Consider the following 22,688-nt stretch of genomic DNA (forward strand, 5'->3'; position numbering starts at 1 on the left):
CCCCCACACCACTAGAGGGATATCTTCAACCACCGACTTACCATCCTGAAACAAGGCCGAGTATAGCCCACAAAGATCTCCGCCACGGCACAACCCACAGGGGGGCGCCAACCCAGACAGGAAGATCACATCAGTGACTCAACCCACTCAAGTGACGCACCACTCCTAGGGATGGCATGAAAGAGCACCTGTAAGCCAGTGACTTAGCCCCTGTAATAGGGTTAGAGGCAGAGAATCCCAGTGGAAAGAGGGGAACCGGACAGGCAGAGACAGCAAGGGCGGTTCGTTGCTCCAGAGCCTTTTTGTTGACCTTCACACTCCTGGGCTTGAGAAAAAAAGGTTGAGATCGAGTTTGCGTCTACATGGGTAGGCAGACCATTCCATAAAAATTGAGCTCTATAGGAGAAAGCCCTGCCTCCAGCTGTTTGCTTAGAAATTCTAGGGACAATTAGGAGGCCTGCGTCTTGTGACCGTAGCGTACGTGTAGGTATGTACGGCAGGACCAAATCAAAGAGATAGGTAGGAGCAAGCCCATGTAATGCTTTGTAGGTTAGCAGTAAAACCTTGAAATCAGCCCTTGCCTTGACAGGAAGCCAGTGTAGGGAGGCTAGCACTGGAGTATTATGATTAGGATTCTAGCAGCCGTATTTAGCACTAATTGAAGTTTATTTTGTGCTTTATCCGGGTAGCCAGAAAGTAGAGCATTGCAGTAGTCTAACCTAGAAGTAACAAAATCATGGATGAATTTTTCTGCATTATTTTTGGACAGAAAGTTTCTGATTTTTGCAATGTTACGTAGATGGAAAAAAGCTGTCCTTGAAACAGTCTTGATATGTTCGTCAAAAGAGAGATCAGGGTCCAGAGTAACGCAGAGGTCCTTAACAGTTTCATTTGAGACGACTGTACAACCATTAAGATTAATTGTCAGATTCAACAGAAGATCTCTTTGTTTCTTGGGACCTAGAACAAGCATCTCTGTTTTGTCCGAGTTTAAAAGTAGAAAGTTTGCTGCCATCCACTTCCTTATGTCTGAAACACAGGCTTCTAGCGAGGGGCTTCACCATGTTTCATTGAAATGTACAGCTGTGTGTCATCCGCATAGCAGTGAAAGTTAACATTATGTTTTCGAATGACATCCCCAAGAGGTAAAATATATAGTGAAAACAATAGTGGTCCTAAAACGGAACCTTGAGGAACACCGAAATTTACAGTTGATTTGTCAGAGGACAAGCCATTCACAGAGACAAACTGATATCTTTCCGACAGATAAGATCTAAACCAGGCCAGAACTTGTCCGTGTAGACCAATTTGGGTTTCCAATCTTTCCAAAAGAATGTGGTGATCGATGGTATCAAAAGCAGCACTAAGGTCTAGGAGCACAAGGACAGATGCAGAGCCTCGGTCTGAATCCATTAAAAGGTAATTTACCACCTTCACAAGTGCAGTCTCAGTGCTATAATGGGGTCTAAAACCAGACTGAAGCATTTCGTATACATTGTTTGTCTTCAGGAAGGCAGTGAGTTGCTGCGCAACAGCCTTTTCAAAAAAAATTGAGAGGAGTGGAAGATTCGATATAGGTCGATAGTTTTTTATATTTTCTGGGTCAAGGTTTGGCTTTTTCAAGAGAGGCTTTATTGCTGCAACTTTTAGTGAGTTTGGTACACATCCGGTGGATAGAGAGCCATTTATTATGTTCAACATAGGAGGGCCAAGCACAGGAAGCAGCTCTTTCAGTAGTTTAGTTGGAATAGGGTCCAGTATGCAGCTGGAGGCCATGCAGGTTTAGAGGCCATGATTATTTTCAGCATTGTGTCAAGAGATATAGTACTAAAACACTTGAGTGTCTCTCTTGATCCTAGGTCCTGGCAGAGTTGTGCAGACTTAGGACAACTGAGCTTTGAAGGAATACGCAGATTTAAAGAAGAGTCCGTAATTTGCTTTCTAATATTCATGATCTTTTCCTCAAAGAAGTTAATGAATTTGTTACTGCTGAAGTGAAAGCCATCCTCAGTTGGGGAATGCTGCTTTTTAGTTAGCTTTGCGACAGTATCAAAAATAAATTTAGGATTGTTCTTGTTTTCCTCAATTAAGTTGGAAAAATAGGATGATCGAGCAGCAGTAAGGGCTCTTCGATACTGCACGGTACTGTCTTTCCAAGCTAGTCGGAAGACTTCCAGTTTGGTGTAGCAGCAGTAAGGGCTCGTCGATACTGCACGGTACTGTCTTTCCAAGCTAGTCGGAAGACTTCCAGTTTGGTGTGGCACCATTTCTGTTCCAATTTTCTGGAAGCTTCAGAGCTCGGGTATTTTCTGTATACCAGGGAGCTAGTTTCTTATGAGAATTTTTTTCAGTTTTTAGGGGTGCAACTGCATCTAGTTAGGTGGTTAACTGATTTTTGTCCTCTGACGTCCTTGGGTAGGCAGAGGGAGTTTGGAAGGGCATCAAGGAATCTTGGTGTTGTCTGTGAATTTATCGCACGACTTTTGATGCTCCTTGGTTGGGGTCTGAGCAGATTATTTGTTGCGATTGCAAACATAATAAAATGGTGGTCCGATAGTCCAGGATTGTGAGGAAAAACATTAAGATCCACAACATTTATTCCATGGGACAAAACTAGGTCCAGAGTATGACTGTGACAGTGAGTAGGTCCAGAGACATGTTGGACAAAACCCACTGAGTCGATGATGGCTCCGAAAGCCTTTTGGAGTGGGACTGTGGACTTTTCCAACGTGAATGTTAAAGTCACCAAAAATGAGAATATTATCTGCTATGACTACAAGGTCCGATAGGAATTCAGGGAACTCAATGAGGAACGTTGTATATGGCCCAGGAGGCCTGTAAACAGTAGCTATAAAAAGTGATTGAGTAGGCTGCATAGATTTCATGACTAGAAGCTCAAAAGACGAAAACATAATTTTTTTTTTGTAAATTGAAATTTGCTATCGTAAATGTTAGCAACACCTCCGCCTTTGCGGGATGCACGGGGGATATGGTCACTAGTGTAACCAGGAGGTGAGGCCTCATTTAACACAGTAAATTCATCAGGCTTAAGCCATGTTTCAGTCAGGCCAATTACGTCAAGATTATTCTCAGTGATTAGTTCATTGACTATAATTGCCTTTCAAGTAAGGGATCTAACATTAAGTAGCCCTATTTTGAGATGTGAGGTATCACGATCTCTTTCAATAATGACAGGAATGGAAGAGGTCTTTATCCTAGTGAGATTGCTGAGGCGAACACAGCCATGTTTAGTTTTGCCCAACCCAGGTCGAGACACAGACACGGTCTCAATGGGGATAGCTGAGCTGACTACACTGACTGTGCTAGTGGCAGACTCCACTAAGCTGACAGGCTGGCTAACAGCCTGCTGCCTGGCCTGCACCCTATTTCATTGTGGAGCTAGAGGAGTTAGAGCCCTGTCTATGTTGGTAGATAAGATGAGAGCACCCTACTGTGTTCTTGGGGACCGTCAATACTGCAGAATTCTTTGGTACCCTTCCCCAGATCTGTGCTTCGACACAGTCCTGTCTCTGAGCTCTATGGACAATTCCTTCAACCTCATAGCTTGGTTTTTACTTTGACATGCACTGTCAACTGTAGGACCTTTATATATATATATATATATATATATATATATATATATATATATATATATATATATATATTGATATTATTTGTTTTATTATTGTTATTTAATGAAGCATTGAATTTGGCCTTTTGATATTAACTCAGATATATACCACTAGAGGTCCTTAAATTCAAAATGAAATAGCCGAATGGTCCTTGGTATAACCATCTTACAACTCCATATGTTAGCCTAATAGAAACCAATCTCGGGCCCTTAGACTCTAGAGGGATTATGGGAGACCTCACTACCGACACCAATTAACATGGTCTAATATACACAAACACTGTACCAGAGTGTTCCCAAAATATTCAAAATATTGATGCATTGACAGTATTTTATGTAATGACATTACACATGCATGCTGGACAGTGCAGTGTCATGCAAAATGTGAGAAGGCCGTTTCAATTGCCTGTGGAAATCGCTGGACATATGAACATAGAAAGTGTAGACAGAGAAATATATCTACCCATGCATGCACATGCATAAAAATGTACATTTCAAGTCACTAAGAGCACAAAATGTGTTTATTTTAGCCTTTAATATTGTAATGTAAAAACTAAAGTCAATGATAGGTTGATGTGCCACACTGAAGGGTGATGGTGATGGAGACTATGGAGGGGTGGGACGGTACCAAGATGTGTCCAGCCAGCCAGCAGTCCATCAAGCCTTTTACGTCCTGAATGTCCATATTAGTCCACGTGGGACACTAAACGTATGGCCTGGTCCCTGTTGTATCGGGTTCCCTTCATTCCAAGACTCCTGGGTCTATTTCTGATCTCCTGTAAGGTGATAGCTTGTCCCTCATTCTGCCTGTCGCTTAACTTTTGCTTCAAACTCATCCCTCTCTCTCCCTCTCTCTCTGCCTCTACAAATCCAAACTTGAGGCTGTGGCTAAAGTTAGCGCGGTCTACAGAGGTATATAAGCCCCCGAGGATAGGGGTTTAATGCGGCTTCACATCAGTCTCTTCTCTTGTTGACCATCCAAACCTCCATACATACCGTCTCGAGATGGTGAGTAACACCGGTCCTCCCTTTCTGACTGCTTACCTGTCCACTACTCTGTGTGCTGTCGATGGGAACCTCCAGGAATAACACAGCATTTCCAGATTTTCTTGTTTTTCTATTTTAAGCTTTTTTGCTAGATTGAAAAAGAAATTATGGAACAACTTTTTAAAACTCAACTATACTTTTTTGGGTGGTGACATTTTTAGACATTTTGTGTAAAGCTGTTCCTGGATATACAATATCATTCACAGGATCTAAACATTTTGTTAACACTTTATTAACAACATTTATATAAAACATGCTGTAAAAGGTTAGCTACCCGAGGAAAATTAATGTTTTATTACATCCACATTCAAAAACATCCTCCTCTGTCCTGAGCCAGAGAAAGAATGTTCCTGAACTGTTCTGAGAACATTTCAAGAGCTAGGTAGTAAGGGATGTTAAACTACATTTAAGACATAGTGGCAGGATTTAATGGTGGACCACACATATTCATCCCACATCACACTGATAGTCAGATCAAAGCTAGATAGCAGATGCTAGATGGCAGACGGAACGGTGTACTGGACCTACACACAAGGACATCCTTTCACCTGTCGCTGACCAGGAACAGCTTGACACTGAAGTCAAAGGTCACTAATTGGCCTCCTGAGGGCTACAGCTGCAGGATGAACAGACCTAGAAGGTCCCATTGTTAAGCAGTTGATGTGTTTGTCCTTCAGGCACCCAAGAAGGCTAAGAGGAGGGGAGCAGCAGCAGAGGGCGGTTCCTCCAACGTGTTCTCCATGTTTGAGCAGAGCCAGATCCAGGAGTACAAGGAGGTGAGGATTTCTTAACACACTATGCAACACCTCATCACTTTTACACCTTAAAATGTCAATGGGACAGATTTCCTTTCAACTCCCTATCTGGGCTGAGAGTGAGTGACTCTAGTCTGGCCACCAGTCAGTTTCATTGTAACCTAATTCTGCTGTAGAGTGGCTGAAATAGTTGCTTACGCTGAAACAGACAGGCACAGCGGCTAAATTGATACTGTTATAATCATGAGTCAATCATGGTGTACTGTTTTCCTTGTTTCATTAAAGGAGCGAACCCCAAATTAGATTTAGGTGGCTGGCCTCTGATTGGTAAATTCTCAGTGCAGTTGCTATTTTGTCTGCCCCCCTCTCTCCCAACTTAAAAAAGCAAAGAATGTCATGAGGAGAAGCTCTGAAGTTTCTGTAACCTTTTCAAGCTCTCCAGGCCTCCCTCTCGTCTGAGCCTTCAGCTGTCACTCAACCTCTCATCTTAAGTCCTCTGCTGCTGAGGGCTGCATGTTTAAGTATGGCAGGACAACTGGGCCCTGGCTGGCACTCTGCACACAGAGGAGAGTGAGGGGGGCGGGATGAATGGGGGGTGACTGGGGGTGGACAGGGGGAGAACAGGTGGGGACAGAGGGGAACAGAAGAGGTGGGGGTGGCACCTTCTTGAGCTTCTGATAAGGTCTAGAGTTTGGAAGGCAGGTTAGTGTACCTGTTTATGAGGAGAGGAAGGTCGGAGAGGTGAACGGTATGTAGATGAAAGACGGAGGGTAGAAAGTGGAAGGAGTGTAGGGAAGGATACTGTGTGTATGGAAGGATGGATAAGGTCAGGAAATAGGGATCTGGCAGTAGGTGGGAGATTGTATATGATAGTATGTGTTTTCAAAAGTGTTGTCAAGGAATATGGGCACAGACTTGACGGAGGGAATTCTTGCTGCTGTAAGTGATACAGACTTCTTAAGTATCACTTGGGGAATGTCTGACATCATCATTGGGACCGTCTTAACACTTTGTAAGGATGGAGGGAGTGTGTGTGCATGTGTGTGAGTCAGGAAGATGGATTACCAGCTGCTTTTTTAAGTTCAAGATCAACCATGGGGGTCCTCTTGGGTTTCATAGACGTAAGAGATGAGGTCCAGAGACAGGCTGGGACAGTGGAAGAAGGATTTAACAGGTGTAACTTAATGAGCTCTCCCTAAATGAACGTGTAAGAATTTAAATTTCTTCTGTTCTTTTTAGGTCTCGCCTAACAAGTGTTACATAGCATTGTGACATAAATAGGCAGCACCTGACACTTAAATGACCATAGTTGACAGAGGTGTCTCGAAGTTGTATGGAGTGCACATGCTACCCACGTCCCACTACGCACAGGACTGAACCCCCTCCTCCATGTGCCACTATACACAGGACTGAACCCCCCCTCCTCCATGTCCCACTACACACAGGACTGAACCCCCCCTTCTCCACGTCCTACTACGCACAGGACTGAACCCACCCTCCTCCATGTCCCACTGGGGATGACAACTTGGCAGACTCTGGTGACTGGTGTTCATGTCATGCCAGACATTCTCTGTCTTCCTCATTTCTTCCCTCCCTCCTTCCCTCCTTCTCAGGCTTTCACAATCATTGACCAGAACAGAGACGGTATCATCAGCAAGGATGACTTGAGGGACGTGCTGGCCTCAATGGGTGAGCAAGGGTTACATTTAAGACCTTTTAAGATTCTGAGGACTTATGTAACTGACTTGTCTCTATTAAAAGTGTGCCTTAGTACGTCCACAATGTCCTATATGTACTGTATATGTGTGTGTGTGTGTGTGTGAGAGAGAGAGAGAGAGAGAGAGAGAGAGAGAGAGAGAGAGAGAGAGAGAGAGAGAGAGAGAGAGAGAGAGAGAGAGAGAGAGAGAGAGAGAGAGAGAGAGAGAGAGAGTGGTTCTAGCTAACCTCCACTCCCTCCCTGCTCTGTAGGCCAGTTGAATGTGAAGAATGAGGAGCTGGAAGCTATGGTCAAGGAGGCCAGCGGGCCCATCAACTTCACCGTCTTCCTCACCATGTTCGGAGAGAAGCTCAAGGGTGGGTCTATAACTCACTGTACTTGCTTGCTTTATTTCTGTTGCGCATCTCCTAATTTCTTAATTTGACTCTGTTAGGCTCACTGTCTAACTTGTTATAACCAGGTTATAATCGCTTCAAAGTGTTAGTGGCTTTCTAAGTACACTCCCATATGTGAGGACATTGCATGTGTCTTGCTGCCAGTGTAACATGCCTGACTGACGCTTTGTGTGTCTCAGGGGCTGATCCCGAGGATGTCATCGTTAGTGCTTTCAAGGTCCTGGACCCCGATGCTACCGGTTTCATCAAGCAGGAATTGTGAGAATATTTCCTTCCTTATTTTACAGTTGTAGTAATGAGTGCACTCCATAACAGAATCCACAGCTTCCTGAATGTTTCTGACTTTGTCTCCCTCTCTCTCTAGCCTTCAGGAACTCCTGACCACTCAGTGCGACAGGTTCTCTGCAGAGGAGGTGAATACATTTCTAATCATTCAGTTTGAATATCATCATGATCTCTCGTTGTCCCTTGACTTGGCGAGTGGCTGACCCTCCTTCTCCTCCCCTCAGATGAAGAACCTGTGGGCTGCCTTCCCCCCAGATGTGGCCGGCAACGTAGACTACAAGCAAATCTGCTACGTCATCACACACGGAGAGGAGAAGGAGGAGTAATGAAACAGACAGAAGAAAAGAAAACAGCCTCCCTTGTCATTCTACCTTCCTGCTCCTCTCTTCTTCCTTCTATTCTCTCATACCTTCCTTCTCTTTATGTGTACTCGTGTGCTCTGTCTCTCACTCACACAAATTCTCTAAAAGACCCATCTCCACTCAAGACATTTGTGTGAGAGCGGGTGCTCATGGGTTGTCTATGTTTGTTCGTGGGGATATGGGATTATTTTCAATAAAAATGATCTTTTAACATCTCCATCTCTTTCTCATCCGCTTTCCCTTCCCTTAACCCTCTTCCTCCTTTTCATCTCTTACTCCTACCATTGGTTGTTTCCCCAGTCTCTCTGTTAGAAGAAATGCACACAGCAAGTCGTATTCCACTGCTGTGGTATGGATGTGTAAACCCCAAGGTGAAAAGGAGCACCAGTCTTTGCCTCGGCTGCAACAGCTGAGGTTAGACCTGGAAGTCCTTTCACTCCCCCTTAATTTAACCCTCAGGTGGGCAAATAAACCAAACAGAGGGATATCGTTCTATCAATATTGTAGATGTTATCTCCTGTAGATAAGGTGGGAAAATAGATATTCTAAGAAGGAATGAGGCTAGAGAAAAACATGGTCTCCTTAAAGTGACGGCTACGTTTTTCTCAAGAAGTGAAAGGCTGCTCGAGAGAAGAGAAAGGACCCAAAGAAAACACTAGTCTTCACCTCCTTTCCCTCCTCTAGTTCTACCTCTTTGTTTTCTATAAGCTCCATTGTTTTCTGCACCTGGACTAGCTTTAGTCTGCCAGAAACTCCTCTGTAACGAATAAAAAGGGACTAACTGTGAATAAAAGCTCTTATCTTTTGTACACTAGTGTCTCTGTTCATGAGTGGTTCTGGTAGAGTGGGATTGAGAAACAACAGGGCTGGTGTGGGTGTATTTCCTGTGCTGTGTGCATTGGGGGAAGAAATACAAGAGACCACCAAAATCTTATCCGCAGACTAGGCCCATTTGTAAAGACAGCAATCATACATCTTTACTGCCCCCTGCTGGACGATAGATTGTCTGAAATATGAAGTTTTTCCAGAATGGAATAAAATGTTCATGCACAGCTCATTGGGAGAATGTGGGCTAAATCAATATGAAACAAGAATGCAAGGCAGAGCAGGGTTCTTTAATATATTATGGTTTATTATTCATCACAACTGTCATTATCATTATTAATGAAATACATTGTGTAGATTTTCTGCAGGTAAGGAATGCATTTCATTATCTAGGATTTTATTTTTCCCACCAATAACAGTTCCATGTAAACTTAAAACAACAAAAGACATACAGTTGGGGAGAAACCATGACAAAATAGAAAAACATAACAGCAACAACCTTTTAAAAAATCTAATCAGTGGGACACTCCCGATTAAAAGCAATCAAGCTCAAGGATTTCAGGACCAATGCAGAAATCCACTCAGGACCTAAATGTCTCTGTTGACTCATCCTGGCTATTTCATGCGTGAGGACTGATCAATTTGGGAGCAATGACAGGATGACTGTCACGACCTCTTGATGACTCAACATAGAATTGAGGACCTTAAGGAGCCTACCCAATTGGATGAAACCAGGGCCTGCTTGGATAAATATTGCTCTATCCAGATTGGTTCTGTAGCATTCTCAGGGTTCTCCAACTTCTAATTATTACCATGAAAACTACTGATCTCAGCAGTAGCATTGCTGGCCGTCAGTGCTGCTATTTGACAACATGCTTTGTGAACAGTAAGGTTTGCATAAACATGTTCAAGTCATCTTCGCCGACTCTACTCCGATCCAAGTGATTCTGAGAAGACGAAGCAAAATGTGGAGGAAGAAGGGGGAAAGCAGAGGCTTAAAAAAATAACACTAGTTGGGAAAAAAGACAAAGTGGACAAAAAGGACATTTTGGCTACGATTACACTAAAGACCCTCCTCTCCTACAAAAACAGTACAGAGAATCAGTGTTGAGAATCAACGGGTTCCACCAAGGAATGGTGTTACAGTAACTAACCGACACTATCCATCTAATGTACAGTATAGATACTTTACATAACACTGTGTGAGTGGGTTAGGGAGTTATTAAAACATCATCATGGTGGTTGGTTACAACATACTAGCAAAGACAGACAACTTCATATCTTCAATTTACAACCCTTGTCAGAGTTGACTAAATGCCTCCCAGTTTCTTATACAGTACTTTATGACCTTCGGCTCACTCAAATTATGTCATATCTAAAATACTCATGTGAATCTTAGTTGATGGTCATTCCCCTGTTCTTCAACCACTGTCAGGTTTAATACTGTAATAAGGTAAATGGAGAATTGTGGACCTAACATTATCTATAGCTACCACAGTAAACTTGAAATATGAAATGACATAAACAGGATTTGTTATCTTAGAAGATGAGGACAAATGTGCAATAATGAAATCAAAACAGCCATACCAGTATCTAAAAAAAAAACAATACTTAACATTATCCTCAAACTGGGCTTCACATCACCAGCCATCCTTCCAGTTAACCAGGTGTACTTTACTCGCATAGAAAAATAGCAGTCAGATCCAAAATAAAGAATACATATATAATATCTGATTAAATTAACCAACTTTGTACATAAATACATCATAGCCCGAAGGTCAGAGTTCAGAGGTTAATGCTACATTGGCAAGCCTGACCCGCCCAGCACCAAGTGGCTTCCTATGGGTCCTATAGGCGCAGGTGTACGAGGTGAAACTATCCCATAGAGATGGAAATAGGCCTCATCATTGTATCTGTGCCATTATAGCATCTGTGACAGCTTCATTGAGGCAATCTCCATTTCAAAGTAGTCAATTTTCTTCTTCCCGATTGGCTAATCCCTCCTGATGTCCTGGTTGCACAACTCCAACAGGATCACCAGTAGGGATCAGTCAATGAAGTTGGAAGTCCCACCATGTTGACTACATTCAAATGGTGGAAGCCCTCATGGCCCTGCTCATGCTAAAACAGCCCTTTGGCCACTAGAGGCCTCTATCATTCTGTATGAACTATCCAGATGAGATTCAACAACCTACCTACCTACCAAACAGGAGTGGCCAACTTAAGTTTCTCAAATCACTCTAAATAGATCACATTCCAATGGGTTAATTTACTAAAAGCCTCACCCTTATTACTATTTGGCTAAATAAAATATATATTATTTAATTTATCACAAGAAGAAAAATAATAGATGGACATTTGGTCTGACGGGCAGATTCAGAGTTGTCATTGAATACAGAAGGACCCTCCCTCGCTAAACTACCAGTATCTATTATCATCTCCCACTATAAACACACTCAAGAGAAACTTGAAAAGACAAAAAAAAAGTACATTCTAAAATTAAATCACACCGTGTTGTTAGGGAGGTGCCACCCTGATCCATGCATGTCTGTCTGTCAAGGCTCAGAATGTCATGTTCATTTCTCCCTCTCCTTACAAACCCTCCCTATCGCAGTGTACATCTCTCCATTTACCTTTAGTCACTGGTCAGAGGACTAGAGATCAAGAGATGAGAGAAAGGGGGGAGAAAACAAGCAACTCAAAAAAGAAGACAAAGACATGAGAGAAAGATCAGAGAAAATGGGTGGCAATATTGAACGGTAACTCAGCTCACTACGCTACTAAGGCACACACTCACACAACACTTAACACTACAATAAATAGGTCCTCCCAGACATCCAAATACCAGAGTACTACCAGCAATCACGCTCTTCAGTGCCTGGGTTTGAGATATTTTTTTAATTGTTTACTTTTATCTGCAGGCATTCCGGTTGGACATCTGACCACAAACTGAACACGACAGGGCATTATGGGGAACGACTCAAGGGTCCTACATGGATTTAGGATGTTCTATTTACACCCAATCTATAACTCCCACCTACTCTATGTCCAACGGCTTGTCTGTCCACCGGCTATAGTCTGATAAAAACTAAATAAAATAATAAACTAAATGAGAAAACAGTTGTGTGATCTTGGGAGATCCATAGTGAACCACACAGACAATTCTCCAGTTGCAAAAGGAAACGTGTCCCATCTTAATTATTCAAACTCATTGATGAAGAAAGCATGGGGGGTTGTATGACCCCCGGGGTGCTAATAAAACCATGATCCAGATGTCTCCTGACTATATGTAGTCCTCAAGATGCACTATACAGGAGGCCTTCTCCTTTTCTCTCTCTCGTTCTACTTCTGGGGGTCTTTTGTTTCCATGTCCTCATTTTTTCCTTCTCCGTTTTCTTTCTGAAGGAAAACAGGAGAAACTAGGCAGAATCTCTTGGTGCTGTGGCTCCATTCTTCTCCTCTGCCTCTCCTCCCCCTCTGTCCTTTTTCTTCCCCCCCTTCTCCTTTTTCTTCTCCTTCTCTGCCCGCTCCTTCTCCTTCTTCTGGCTCTCCTTGTCTGCTTTGTCCTTCTTCTTCTCCTTCTCTTTCCTCTTCTCCTCCTCCTTCTCTTTCTTCTTGTCTTCCTTGCTCCTCTTCGTCTTCCTGTCATCCTCTCCTCCTGTAGCTGCTGCTGCGCCTCCTCCTCTCCCTCCGTCTGGGAACGGGGGCAGAGGCGTGTTGTTAGCGGTGGGTGATGGGATGGTGGGTGTGATCTGCTCAGAAGTAACTTTGGGGGAGAGGGTGTTTGGTGGTGTATGGTGTACTGGGGCTGATGCACCAGGCTGGCTCTGTGCTGAGGTCTGGGCTGGGCCAGAAGAGGGGCCTGGACCAGACCCAACCAAAGGACTCTGAGAGGCAGGCGCCCTAGCTACAGAGCCACTAGACATGGGTGGTTTGTGGGCAGGGCCTCTGGGTGGGCTTGAAGCTGCCGCTGAGGGGTTCTGTCGCTGCATGGCCTCCATCCCAGAGGCCCCAGAGAAGGAGCCCATCTTCTGAGAACGAAAGGGGGTTTTGGACTTGCGGAAGCCGGGGAGGGAGAGCAGGCTGGAGGAGGCCCTGAGGGGCCCTGGAGGGGGGATGGACCCCAGGAAGGAGAAGCTACCCCCGGAGCTGATGGCGGAGGCCCGACGCTTGTGCTCGTGGATGTCCCGTGTCCCGTGGAGCCTTCGGACAGGCTGGTGGGTCAGTTCGCCCCTGGACTCCCTCCACTTCCTTACCTGAATACTGCACTCCCTCTCGATCAGAGCCTCGGTCACTGCCAGGGACACCACCTACACACAGACAGAGACATACAGAGGAAGTCATCAAACCAGATTTAGACACACAGACAGTGAAACGTCAGTTGACTCATTTGACTCGTGTCAATGAGTCAGAGTAGGAGTATGTTTAGAGAACACATGTATGTCTGTAAACACTGTTTACAGTCTCACCTCCTGCACCAATAGGTCCTCTCTGACAGACTCAGGTGGGATGTTCCGGAGGCGCTCCATGGTTTCGTACATGCCCTGGACCTCCCGCAGTTTATCTACCGAGCCAAGCATCTGCTTGAGCAGCACCAGGCCCACACGGAACACTATCTTCACTCCTAGAAAACAGCACAGTTAGCTAATAGTTAGCCACAGCATCATGTGCACTGTGTGTGTGTCTTACCCTCACAGAAGAACATGTCCCACACACGTAGCACACAGGACCACGGCAGGGTGCGTGAGAAGACACACATGAACCACTCGGTCATGTAGAGAATGGGGTCTATCTTAAACTTCTTCAGGTGACGGTAGGCCATGGGACAGACACGACGTAGCAGAGAGAAGAAGATCTCTCCATCCAACTGGATTGCTTCCTAAAACAATGATGAGTCGGCTCAGTGTACACCGAAGAAGAAGATACAGTGTGTGTGTGTGTGTGTTCGTTCATTTACTCACCAATCCAGCACTATAATATCCAGGCAGGTACGTCTCACAGATCTGCACCAGACACCAGAAGGCATGCTGCAAGTTGGGAATATACACATTATAAACACCTAACCCCATCCCACTACTTCATCATTCTAGAACATTGTTCCCATTCCCAGTCTCCTCCACAGTCCCCCTCCCTCCCTCTGTGTCCCCCAGCAGACCCTCACCTCTGCAGGCATGTGCATGAGCAGGACAGCAGCCACCGGGGCCTGGGCCTGGCAGTATCCCTCTTCAGGTCTGTACACTGTGTAGGCTTTCAGTACCCGGTACAGATCCTGCTGCCTGGAGGCCACACCAGAAGAGAACAGACAGTTAGCACACATGCACTCAAAGTACATTTTTATTGTACATGTCAGCGTGCTCTACATGGACTGAACAAATCCTATTATACGTCAGTAAAGCATGGTCATTTACCCGTGTCCACCGCGAGCAGCAAACATCTCATGGAAGGGGAACTGTCTATGCAGGTCCTTCTCTATAATGTCCAACCATTTAGGGTCTCCCTGCTCCCTCTCCAACTCCTACAGAGATTAAGAGAGAAAGAAATGTTCAGATCATTTCTAATTGAGCAACTTTAAAGCAACATATCTAGTTGGAGCAGCATAATATGGAACAGGACTGAGTATAACTAGGCCTTTAACAAAGCATGTCTGTCAGAGTGAAAGCAGAGAAAGGGAAGGAAAAAGGTTTTATCTGATATGATCTGTCCAGACCCCCAGGTCTGTGAAGGTAGACCCAGCCAGGCTGGGTTACTGCCCAGGATAAGAGGCTTAGAGCTGGGGAGGTCTCTGCGCCCCCTAATAAACACCCCTGGAGATCTAACTGGTCGAACGAGCCACAACTCCTCCCCATCACATTAACTTATGTTCCAGTTAGTCTGTCTACCTAGAGGTCACTGAAGAACTTCTGTTCCAGTTAGTCTGTCTACCTAGAGGTCACTGATGAACTTCTGTACTCAAATATGTTCTTTTGATTACAGTGATATTTTGACTACAATGACCCTAAATAGAGGCTGTGGGAATGATGGCCTTGGATTTGAATGGGTGAAGAGTACATAGGCAGAGTTACTCAAAAAAGACTGTCTGCTTCACAATAGACATGTTTTGCATAGTGGAAGTGTGAGTATGAAGACAGAAAGGGTGTGGGTTAGTGGCAGTACCTCAAACTTGCCGGGGTTGGAGTCCAGGAGCTCCTTGCTGTTGGAGAGCAGCTGCCAGGCTTTAGCCCTGAGAGAAGAGGGGATCCCCTTCCTACAGCGCAACTTCACCTGGAACACACACATACACTTATGTTATACTCACATACAATGTATGTAATAGATATACAATCTCATACCATACATAGAAGTAGCTCAGTACCTTTTGGAAGCGTCTTGAGACCCATTTGTCCCAATTGTTGAACATGTCCAGCCATTTCAGCTCTCTCTGCCGTGCTACATCAACTCTGATGTCCTTATCACTGTAACACATGGAGAAAGAGTTAACACCAAGACACACATGCATGCCAACCACACTGGGCATGTAAGACGGTGTATTTATTGCTTTCCAGGGATTTTTCTGCCATTGAAATCCTTGGGCAGGGCACCTAATTATTATTTTTTATATATAATTGAAATATATTTTCAGGATGGAAAAACGCATCCACTGTCAACGTAAACGACTTAAACCAGATCGGATTACTGAGACTGCCAATGTTTGTCCTCCATTGGGCAGCACTTACACTGGTGCTAAGTGTCTGGATTATTCCTTTCATCTGGATGATCAGAGTGTGTGGAGAGCACAGCAGAATGATGCCGCCATCATGGCGATCCACAAGTCTGTCTGAAGAAGACTCGAAGAGTCGCTTCAATTAGATGTTCAGCATAATTCAGGATAAAGTGTATCGAAAAACTCCGGGAGGAGATGGAACACATAGCACCCATTACCACGTCTTCATCCCCTCGACATTGACTGACCAAATGATCCAAGCTTATCATGCCAACCCCATGTGTGGCCATCTTGGAGTTTACAAGACCTACCGAAGATTACAGGGGGTGGCTTACTGGCCAAGTTTACGGGTTGATACCAAGAAGTTCGTACACAGTGGGAAGTCTGCCAGAAATACAAACCAGACATTGGCAGACATGCCTGGAAACTGCAGCAGACACGGTGAACCATCCCAATGGAGTGCTGGGAATTTACCTCATGGGACCTTTTCCTCCCAACTGGGAAGGAATTTTTATTGGTGGTAGTGGACTACCACACACACTTGTTGGAGTCGTTTCCCCTCCGCAAAGCCACTGCATCCGCCATTGCTCTAATTCTGCGAAGAGGTGTCTTTACCAGATTCCAGACCAAATTCTCTCTGACCGAGGTCCGCAGTTCATATCAGGAATCTACAAAGAGCTCAGTACCTACTGGGGTGTAGCTGGCAACTGACCACGGCCTACCATCCTCAGACCAACCTGACCGAGAGGGTAAACCGCACCTTGAAGGAGATGATTGCTTCATTCGAGGGGGGGGGTCAGCACACAAGGTGGGATCAGCATCTTCCTGAGTTTCGCTTTGCACTGAAATCCACAGTCCAGTAGATTTCTGGGGTCAGATGGACTGAGTCTTGCTAAGTTCCAACGTTTCACCCGACTGCCCAGCATTTGATGCAGTCCAACAGCACCTCACATTGCTAGCCAGAGTGGAGGCCAGCAGAATCAAAGCCAAACAACGACAGGTCAGAAACTATGACAAACATAGACGAGAGTTTCCCACCAGTCTCATGTCTGGGTCTGTTATCATCTGTCAAAGGCTTCCAAACAGTCCACTGCCAAGCTAACTTCAAGATGGAAAGATCCATACTGTGTGGTGCAGCAGTTGGGGCCGGTGAACTACTTGGTCTGTTTGGAGGACACTTGGGAAGATGTCAGGACGGTGCATGTTGTTGACCTAAAGCCCTGCTACCCTACTGCAGAGGAGGCAAAAACAACACCTGCAGGAACTCTTCTTGGAGGGGGACTTCCCTGGTTTAGTGTAGGAGAAATCTGAACCTGCCAAAACCTGCATCCTCTCTGTTTCTACAGGCTTTGGCAAAATCCTGCATGGAGTCTTCACCATTCCCTGCCACTTTAAGAGCGCATCAGCCGTCAGGAAGGAGAAAATAACGATAGCTCTTCCAGCTCTGTGAAGAACTCTCAGTTGGCGCGGAAGTTTGACAGTGTGTGCAACTCTGCAGAAGTATTGTTTATTTTCAGCATGCTTAGTTGTAAAGTGTTTAAGTCGATCAAGTGTTTAAGATCGATTTTGTGTGGGACCATTTACATTTGGCCTTCTTTGTATTGTCTATGAACACACACTCCACACACCCATTCATACCACCCCCCCTCTGAGATAATGCAGAATATTGCAAATCATCTAATGTTGATGACTGGGCTCTTTCTGTCAATTGTTTCTATGAAGTTGCCTTTAAATTGCTCTGCCATTATTATTGGTTGGGTTACCCCTGTGCTGTGACATGTGTTTTATATGGTGTCTTATCTTTTCTCTCCACTGACTATCTGGCAAACAGGCTACACTCTAGGCAGTCTCTTCTGCTGATGTGCGTGGATCTGGTAGTGGTACTCTATCCTACTCTTTTCCTTTCAGCATGGTTAATACCTGCCTGGCGCCCGAAACAAAATCTCTCTTTACCCCTCTCTAAAAATTCCTCTACAAAGTACGTAGAAAAGATAGACCTCATATATATATTATTTTTTATAATAGAATCTTTGAGAACTAACATCAGCAAAATTAAAGCTAAAATTACAAAAACATTTAATTGAACAGTATCAACTTTGTTATTATGTTTGAGCAAAAGAACACAGCATTAGAAATGGCAAAATGCATAGAATTGCAGGTAATTCACCTTAAACTACAAAAATGTTCTTAGCTCCAAGGCAGAATATGTAGAATTGCAGGAAAGTAGATTTAAAACAGCAAAAATGTCTCTCGGTGCCATGGAGAAGTTTGGAGAAATGCAGAAAATTGTCTTAAAAATCTAAAAAATTGGGGGCCTCTAAAATTCATCCCCACTGACGGGCTGACTGCGCCCATTGTCACGACCCCTGCCATGCCCACCACTTAACACATTTTTGTTCTGGATAAAAAGAACTGCTTATCTAAATACGGATATCCTAAGATTGGATGCAGCCACAGGGTCATGTTCATTCAGTAGATTTCAAACAGGAGCTAGAGTTGTTTTAAATGGAAGCTGTGCGACCTGAGATTCTTTAAAAGGAATACTCATCTACAGATTTATATTATACTTCATATTATATGCTCATTTACAATATTTCTGTCCTACACTACTCTCTCACACACAGACACCCTTTGATAATGACCCTGAAGGGGAACAGGCTTAATCAATACCAAACTAAATCAATAAAACAAAAGAGGAAGTGCACTTAGGGAGACTGTCCGAGGGGAGGGGCAAGATACGTCCTCCAGAAAGAGAGGGAAATGAGTGGCTGGGCGAGGCACAGTCAGTACATATTGTGTCACAAAAGCTCTCTCAGCACTATCTATCTGAGTCACACAAAGGAGAGATGAAGGACAGACCGATAAGTTTAGAGTGGATATAGGGAGGACTGGACAGAAAGTGTGGGGAGGGAGAGATCACTTGGGCAAGATGGGTGACTCGGAGAAGATGACCAAGCCAGGAAAGACTGTTGATTGTCAAAGACTCCAGCCCCCAAGTCATAGAGTTCTGCTATCGCACGGCAAGCGGTACTGGAGCACCAAGTCTGGGACCAAAAAGCTCCATAACAGCTTCTACCCCCAAGCCATAAGACTGCTTAACAGTTAATCAAATGGCTACCCGGAGTATTTGCATTGACCACCTTTTGTTAATTTTACATTTTTGCACAGACTATGTACACTCACTGGACTCAACCATACACTCACACATACTACACTGACATTCCAACACACACACACATGCATATTGACGCTACACATACACATATCCCTTCCCACTATGCTTCTGCTACCCTCTGTTTAGATCTATGCATAGTCACTTAACCCCTACCTATGTACATATTACCTCATACCCCTGCACATTGACTCAGTACCCTTTGTGTATATAACCTCATTATAGTTATTTTATTGTGTTACTATTTTTCCTTTAGTTTATTTAGCAAATGTTTAGCTTTTTTTTCATTTTTACTCTGCACTGTTGGTTAAGGACTAGTAAGTAAACATTTTACGGTAAAGTCTACTACAACTGTTGTAGTCGGCGCATGTGACAAATATAATTTACTTTAAGAGAGAAAAAAACAAACCAGTGTAATTGCCCATTTACAGTCAGAGTGAAGACACAATAGATGTGTATTTTACATGGGTGTGTGCATAGAGTGAGGGCGTGTTTTTGTTTTACCATGCCCACCTGCCCTCGCTGTACTGGGTCCCGCCGAGGAAGCCATATTTGTCAGTGCGCCTGACAGCCAGGCCGTTGATCTCTGAGTCTGACCCGATGGAGCTTCCATCCTCCCCCAGGCCAGACAGAGACTCCAGGGTCCCTGACATCATGCTGGCTGACTCCAAGTAGCTGAGGGTGTCTGGGGCTGGGGCTCTGGGGTAGGGCAGGGAGAGAGGTTCCTGGATCACTGGGGGGCTGGTGTGCCCTGCTCTGGAGGGGGTGTTGGGTAGCTCTGCCCTTCTGGGAGATTGGCTTGAGGTCTCAGGTATGGGAGACAGGCTGGGGGTGTCCAGTGTGGGAGGGTTTTGGCTTTCTTCTGGTGGCTGACGATTTTGTGCTTCAGGGGCTGCAGCTGCTTGGGTGGAGTCTGGAGGAGGGGGAGTGTAAGTGGGGGCAGGAGGAGGGGGAGTGTAAGTGGGGGCAGGAGGAGGGGGAGATTCCACCATAGACTGAGGCTGAGCATAATCAGTAGCAGGATTAGTGTTCACAGTGACATGAACACTGGGGTAGAGATTAGGGGTGAGATTAAGACAGGAGGAGGGGCTGGTAGTCTGCTGTGTTACCCCCTGTACCTCTTGCTCACTGTGGGCCTGTGTAGGGCCCTCTAAGGGCATTCAACAGCTCCTTGCCCCCTGGGTTACTCACTTCCTGTTTTACAGCCAACACTGGGCTGGCCCCTGCCCCCATGTATGTCTCCTTCACTCCCTCCCTCTGCCACAATACTACATCTACAGGTGGGATGGCAGGAGTATCTAGGGCTATTACAGGTAAGGGGGCAGGTCTCTCTGGGGGTATTAGAGGTGGGGGCACTGGAGTCTCTGGAGTTAACGCTGATGAGACGCGTTTGGGGGGACTCGGTGGAGGTCCTCTCCCCCCTCTCTTGGGAGACTTGGGAGAAGGAGGGTGAGAAGGAAGCGTCTCTCCTGGTACAGTTAATGTCAGAGAAGCTTTGTCACGGTACAGAGAGGACTTGGGGATTGGGTTCTCCTTAGGGGGCTCTGGGGTGGTGCTGCTGGGAGGAGGGGGGGCAGTAGAGGGTATGGGGAAGGAGGGGGCAGCATGTGTGTCACCTATAGCTGGAGGTGAGGGGATTAGGGCGGAGATTTCGGCCATGGCGCCTCCTTATTTTCTCCTTGACAGATGGAAAGAGAAGACAGAAAGGTTTCATGAGAAACCAAAGTTAACAAAACTCTTAATCATGATCACATGGAAACAGCCTCTCCACATTTCCATAGTGTATTAGAGTAAATTACGTTGGACTGATGATAATAAATAATACTGAGGCCATCAGTCCCTGCCCCACACTTTTCAGACAAGTTTTTCACAAAAAAACAAAGTCTTTGCTTCCACAATGTTAAATGAAGAAGTTGGCTGTATAACTAAAAATCATGGACATTATTTGAGAGATAGGCTAATGCCCATAGTTTTACTGGCTACTATATTGGTGGAATTGCAGTTTTGAACAGTGGGGAAGATTCTAATAACAGACAATGAAAACCAGCTAAAATTAAACAAACACAGTTCCCTATATCTGAAAGAGGACATTGGCCATTCATTACACACCTACCTCCTACTCTTTGTCTTCTATTTGATATTTAGTTAGTGGACATGGGTTTGGATTTTTCGAATTATGCCCATTGGGGTATTTTCAACAAGCACCATCTCCACAATACAGTAACAGGTAGAATTATGCATGTCTATCTGAGGTTTCACTTAATGTTGTTCAATATGATGATTTGACCTGTGTTATTTACTATACCCAAACCCACCTATTCATTTTTGCCCAATATCTATCCAGTGTCATCGAACACTGAAAATTCACGGACAATCTACAGAGCTGGATGTTGACAATGACATGTCTACAATTCAAATACATTGTAGAATACATTCATTCAAAAGACTGCCTGGCCCTTACGATCAACTCAGGTGTGGCCACAAACACTATCAAGTGCATGCACTAACACACACAACAGACAGACAAAATTACCTTCGCTCGCAACCACCGATACAGTACCTTATTTCTTCTACCAAGATTACGGACAAGATTGTATTTATATTTCGCTGATCTATGCAGGTTGGTTTGCTAACTCGCGTCAGCAAACACGCTAACTACCTAGCTACTATATATACCTAAAAACGAACGATTGTGTTTTCATATCCTCTCGAGGCCTCATTCAAAGCAACACAACTTCCCAATTCAACCACAGGAAAATTATATTGTTGCCAAACAGGCATCTTCGTTTTCTAGTGGTCCACTCCCCTCCCTGACGTTGGGGCCCTGCCTGACCATTGGGTCCACGGCCTTGCCCATCCGCTTCCCTCGATATAAACTCTCTCGTGTAAACTTACCCACGGCCCGCGTGTCTACGTGATCCGTCCGCCTGGACGCCCAGGGCAGGGGGTTTGTCCGCGGGCCCCCCACAGTTCCGGTCCGCTAAGCTCCTCCGTTCAATGAAAGCACGACAATGAGAAGCTGGACTGTCCAGGCAACAAAGGGAAAATAAATAGACAACGGCTGAGCAGGTTAGGAGGCGCAATGTCCCCCAAAACTAGCTAGTTAGTTAGCTTGCTAGCTAATGATGTTAGGCGAGTGTTGTTAACCTAGCTGTCTGTTTGGGTTACTCTCTGACATAACTGCAGAGAGTTTACATCTTACAAATGTATATCATTTTACGACCAAATGGTATTCCTTTCTTCCAAACTGTCCTTCACAATCAGTGTGGTCGTGGTGCTGTTAGACATTTAGCACAAATCGCCTGCATTTCCTTCTGCTGACAGCCACGTGCGCGCTCCTGTTAGTGCGATCGGGCACTCACACGTATAGGCATAATCGGGACCATCTGTCAACACGAGTGGCAAAGAAAATAATAATATCAGGTTAAACTAGAACTAAGTAGATAGTATTTGTCTCAAATAATCTTTCATTTTTAAATATGTTGTTAAATGTGTATATGCACCGTTTGATTGAACTAAACTATCCTCCGTTTTTTCACGGTAGCAAACATTTACTGGATTGTCGCTGTCTCTCAGTACTCTGCTTCCCTCTGCTGTTGGTATAAGGCCATTACTTTTTAGAATTATACCAACATCTCAACGATTTAACAGCAGGTAGCACAAGACTTTAAGACCAGAATGAGACCAGTAGGTGGCATAAAGATATTACAGATGTCTCGATTGCTAAAACACTAAAACCCATTGGCTGAACAAAGTTCTCAGTTGCCTGGACTCATTTAGCTAATTATGCAGTCTGTTG

At 44.7% G+C, this 22,688-nt stretch overlaps 2 protein-coding genes across 3 annotated transcripts; one reads left to right on the forward strand and one right to left on the reverse strand.

Annotated features, from left to right (window-relative positions):
* The first annotated feature begins 4,473 nt into the window (after positions 1-4,473).
* On the forward strand, positions 4,474-9,001 carry LOC118372892 (myosin regulatory light chain 2, skeletal muscle-like). The gene is made up of 7 exons (XM_052491543.1): positions 4,474-4,639; positions 5,356-5,454; positions 7,047-7,122; positions 7,402-7,506; positions 7,725-7,803; positions 7,910-7,958; positions 8,055-9,001. The coding sequence occupies exons 1-7, from the start codon at positions 4,637-4,639 to the stop codon at positions 8,154-8,156; spliced, it is 513 nt and encodes a 170-aa protein (XP_052347503.1). The 5' UTR covers positions 4,474-4,636; the 3' UTR covers positions 8,157-9,001.
* Positions 9,002-9,303: 302 nt separating this feature from the next.
* On the reverse strand, positions 9,304-22,243 carry LOC118372893 (TBC1 domain family member 10A-like). Of its 2 annotated transcripts, none has more exons than XM_052491535.1 (10): positions 21,785-22,243; positions 19,394-20,567; positions 15,370-15,469; positions 15,171-15,278; positions 14,426-14,532; positions 14,179-14,293; positions 13,979-14,044; positions 13,707-13,896; positions 13,487-13,641; positions 9,304-13,327 (listed from the first exon to the last, which is right to left on the reverse strand). In XM_052491535.1, exons 2-10 carry the CDS (start codon positions 20,047-20,049, stop codon positions 12,437-12,439), a joined length of 2,388 nt encoding a protein of 795 aa, XP_052347495.1. In that variant the 5' UTR covers positions 20,050-20,567; positions 21,785-22,243; the 3' UTR covers positions 9,304-12,436. The 2 variants fall into 2 exon arrangements, with proteins under 2 accessions (XP_052347495.1, XP_052347496.1); XM_052491536.1 differs by having other exon boundaries at positions 19,403-20,567; positions 21,785-22,242.
* Between the last annotated feature and the right edge of the window lie 445 nt (positions 22,244-22,688).

Source organism: Oncorhynchus keta, chromosome 32 (assembly GCF_023373465.1).
Source record: "Oncorhynchus keta strain PuntledgeMale-10-30-2019 chromosome 32, Oket_V2, whole genome shotgun sequence".
NCBI lineage: Eukaryota > Metazoa > Chordata > Actinopteri > Salmoniformes > Salmonidae > Oncorhynchus > Oncorhynchus keta.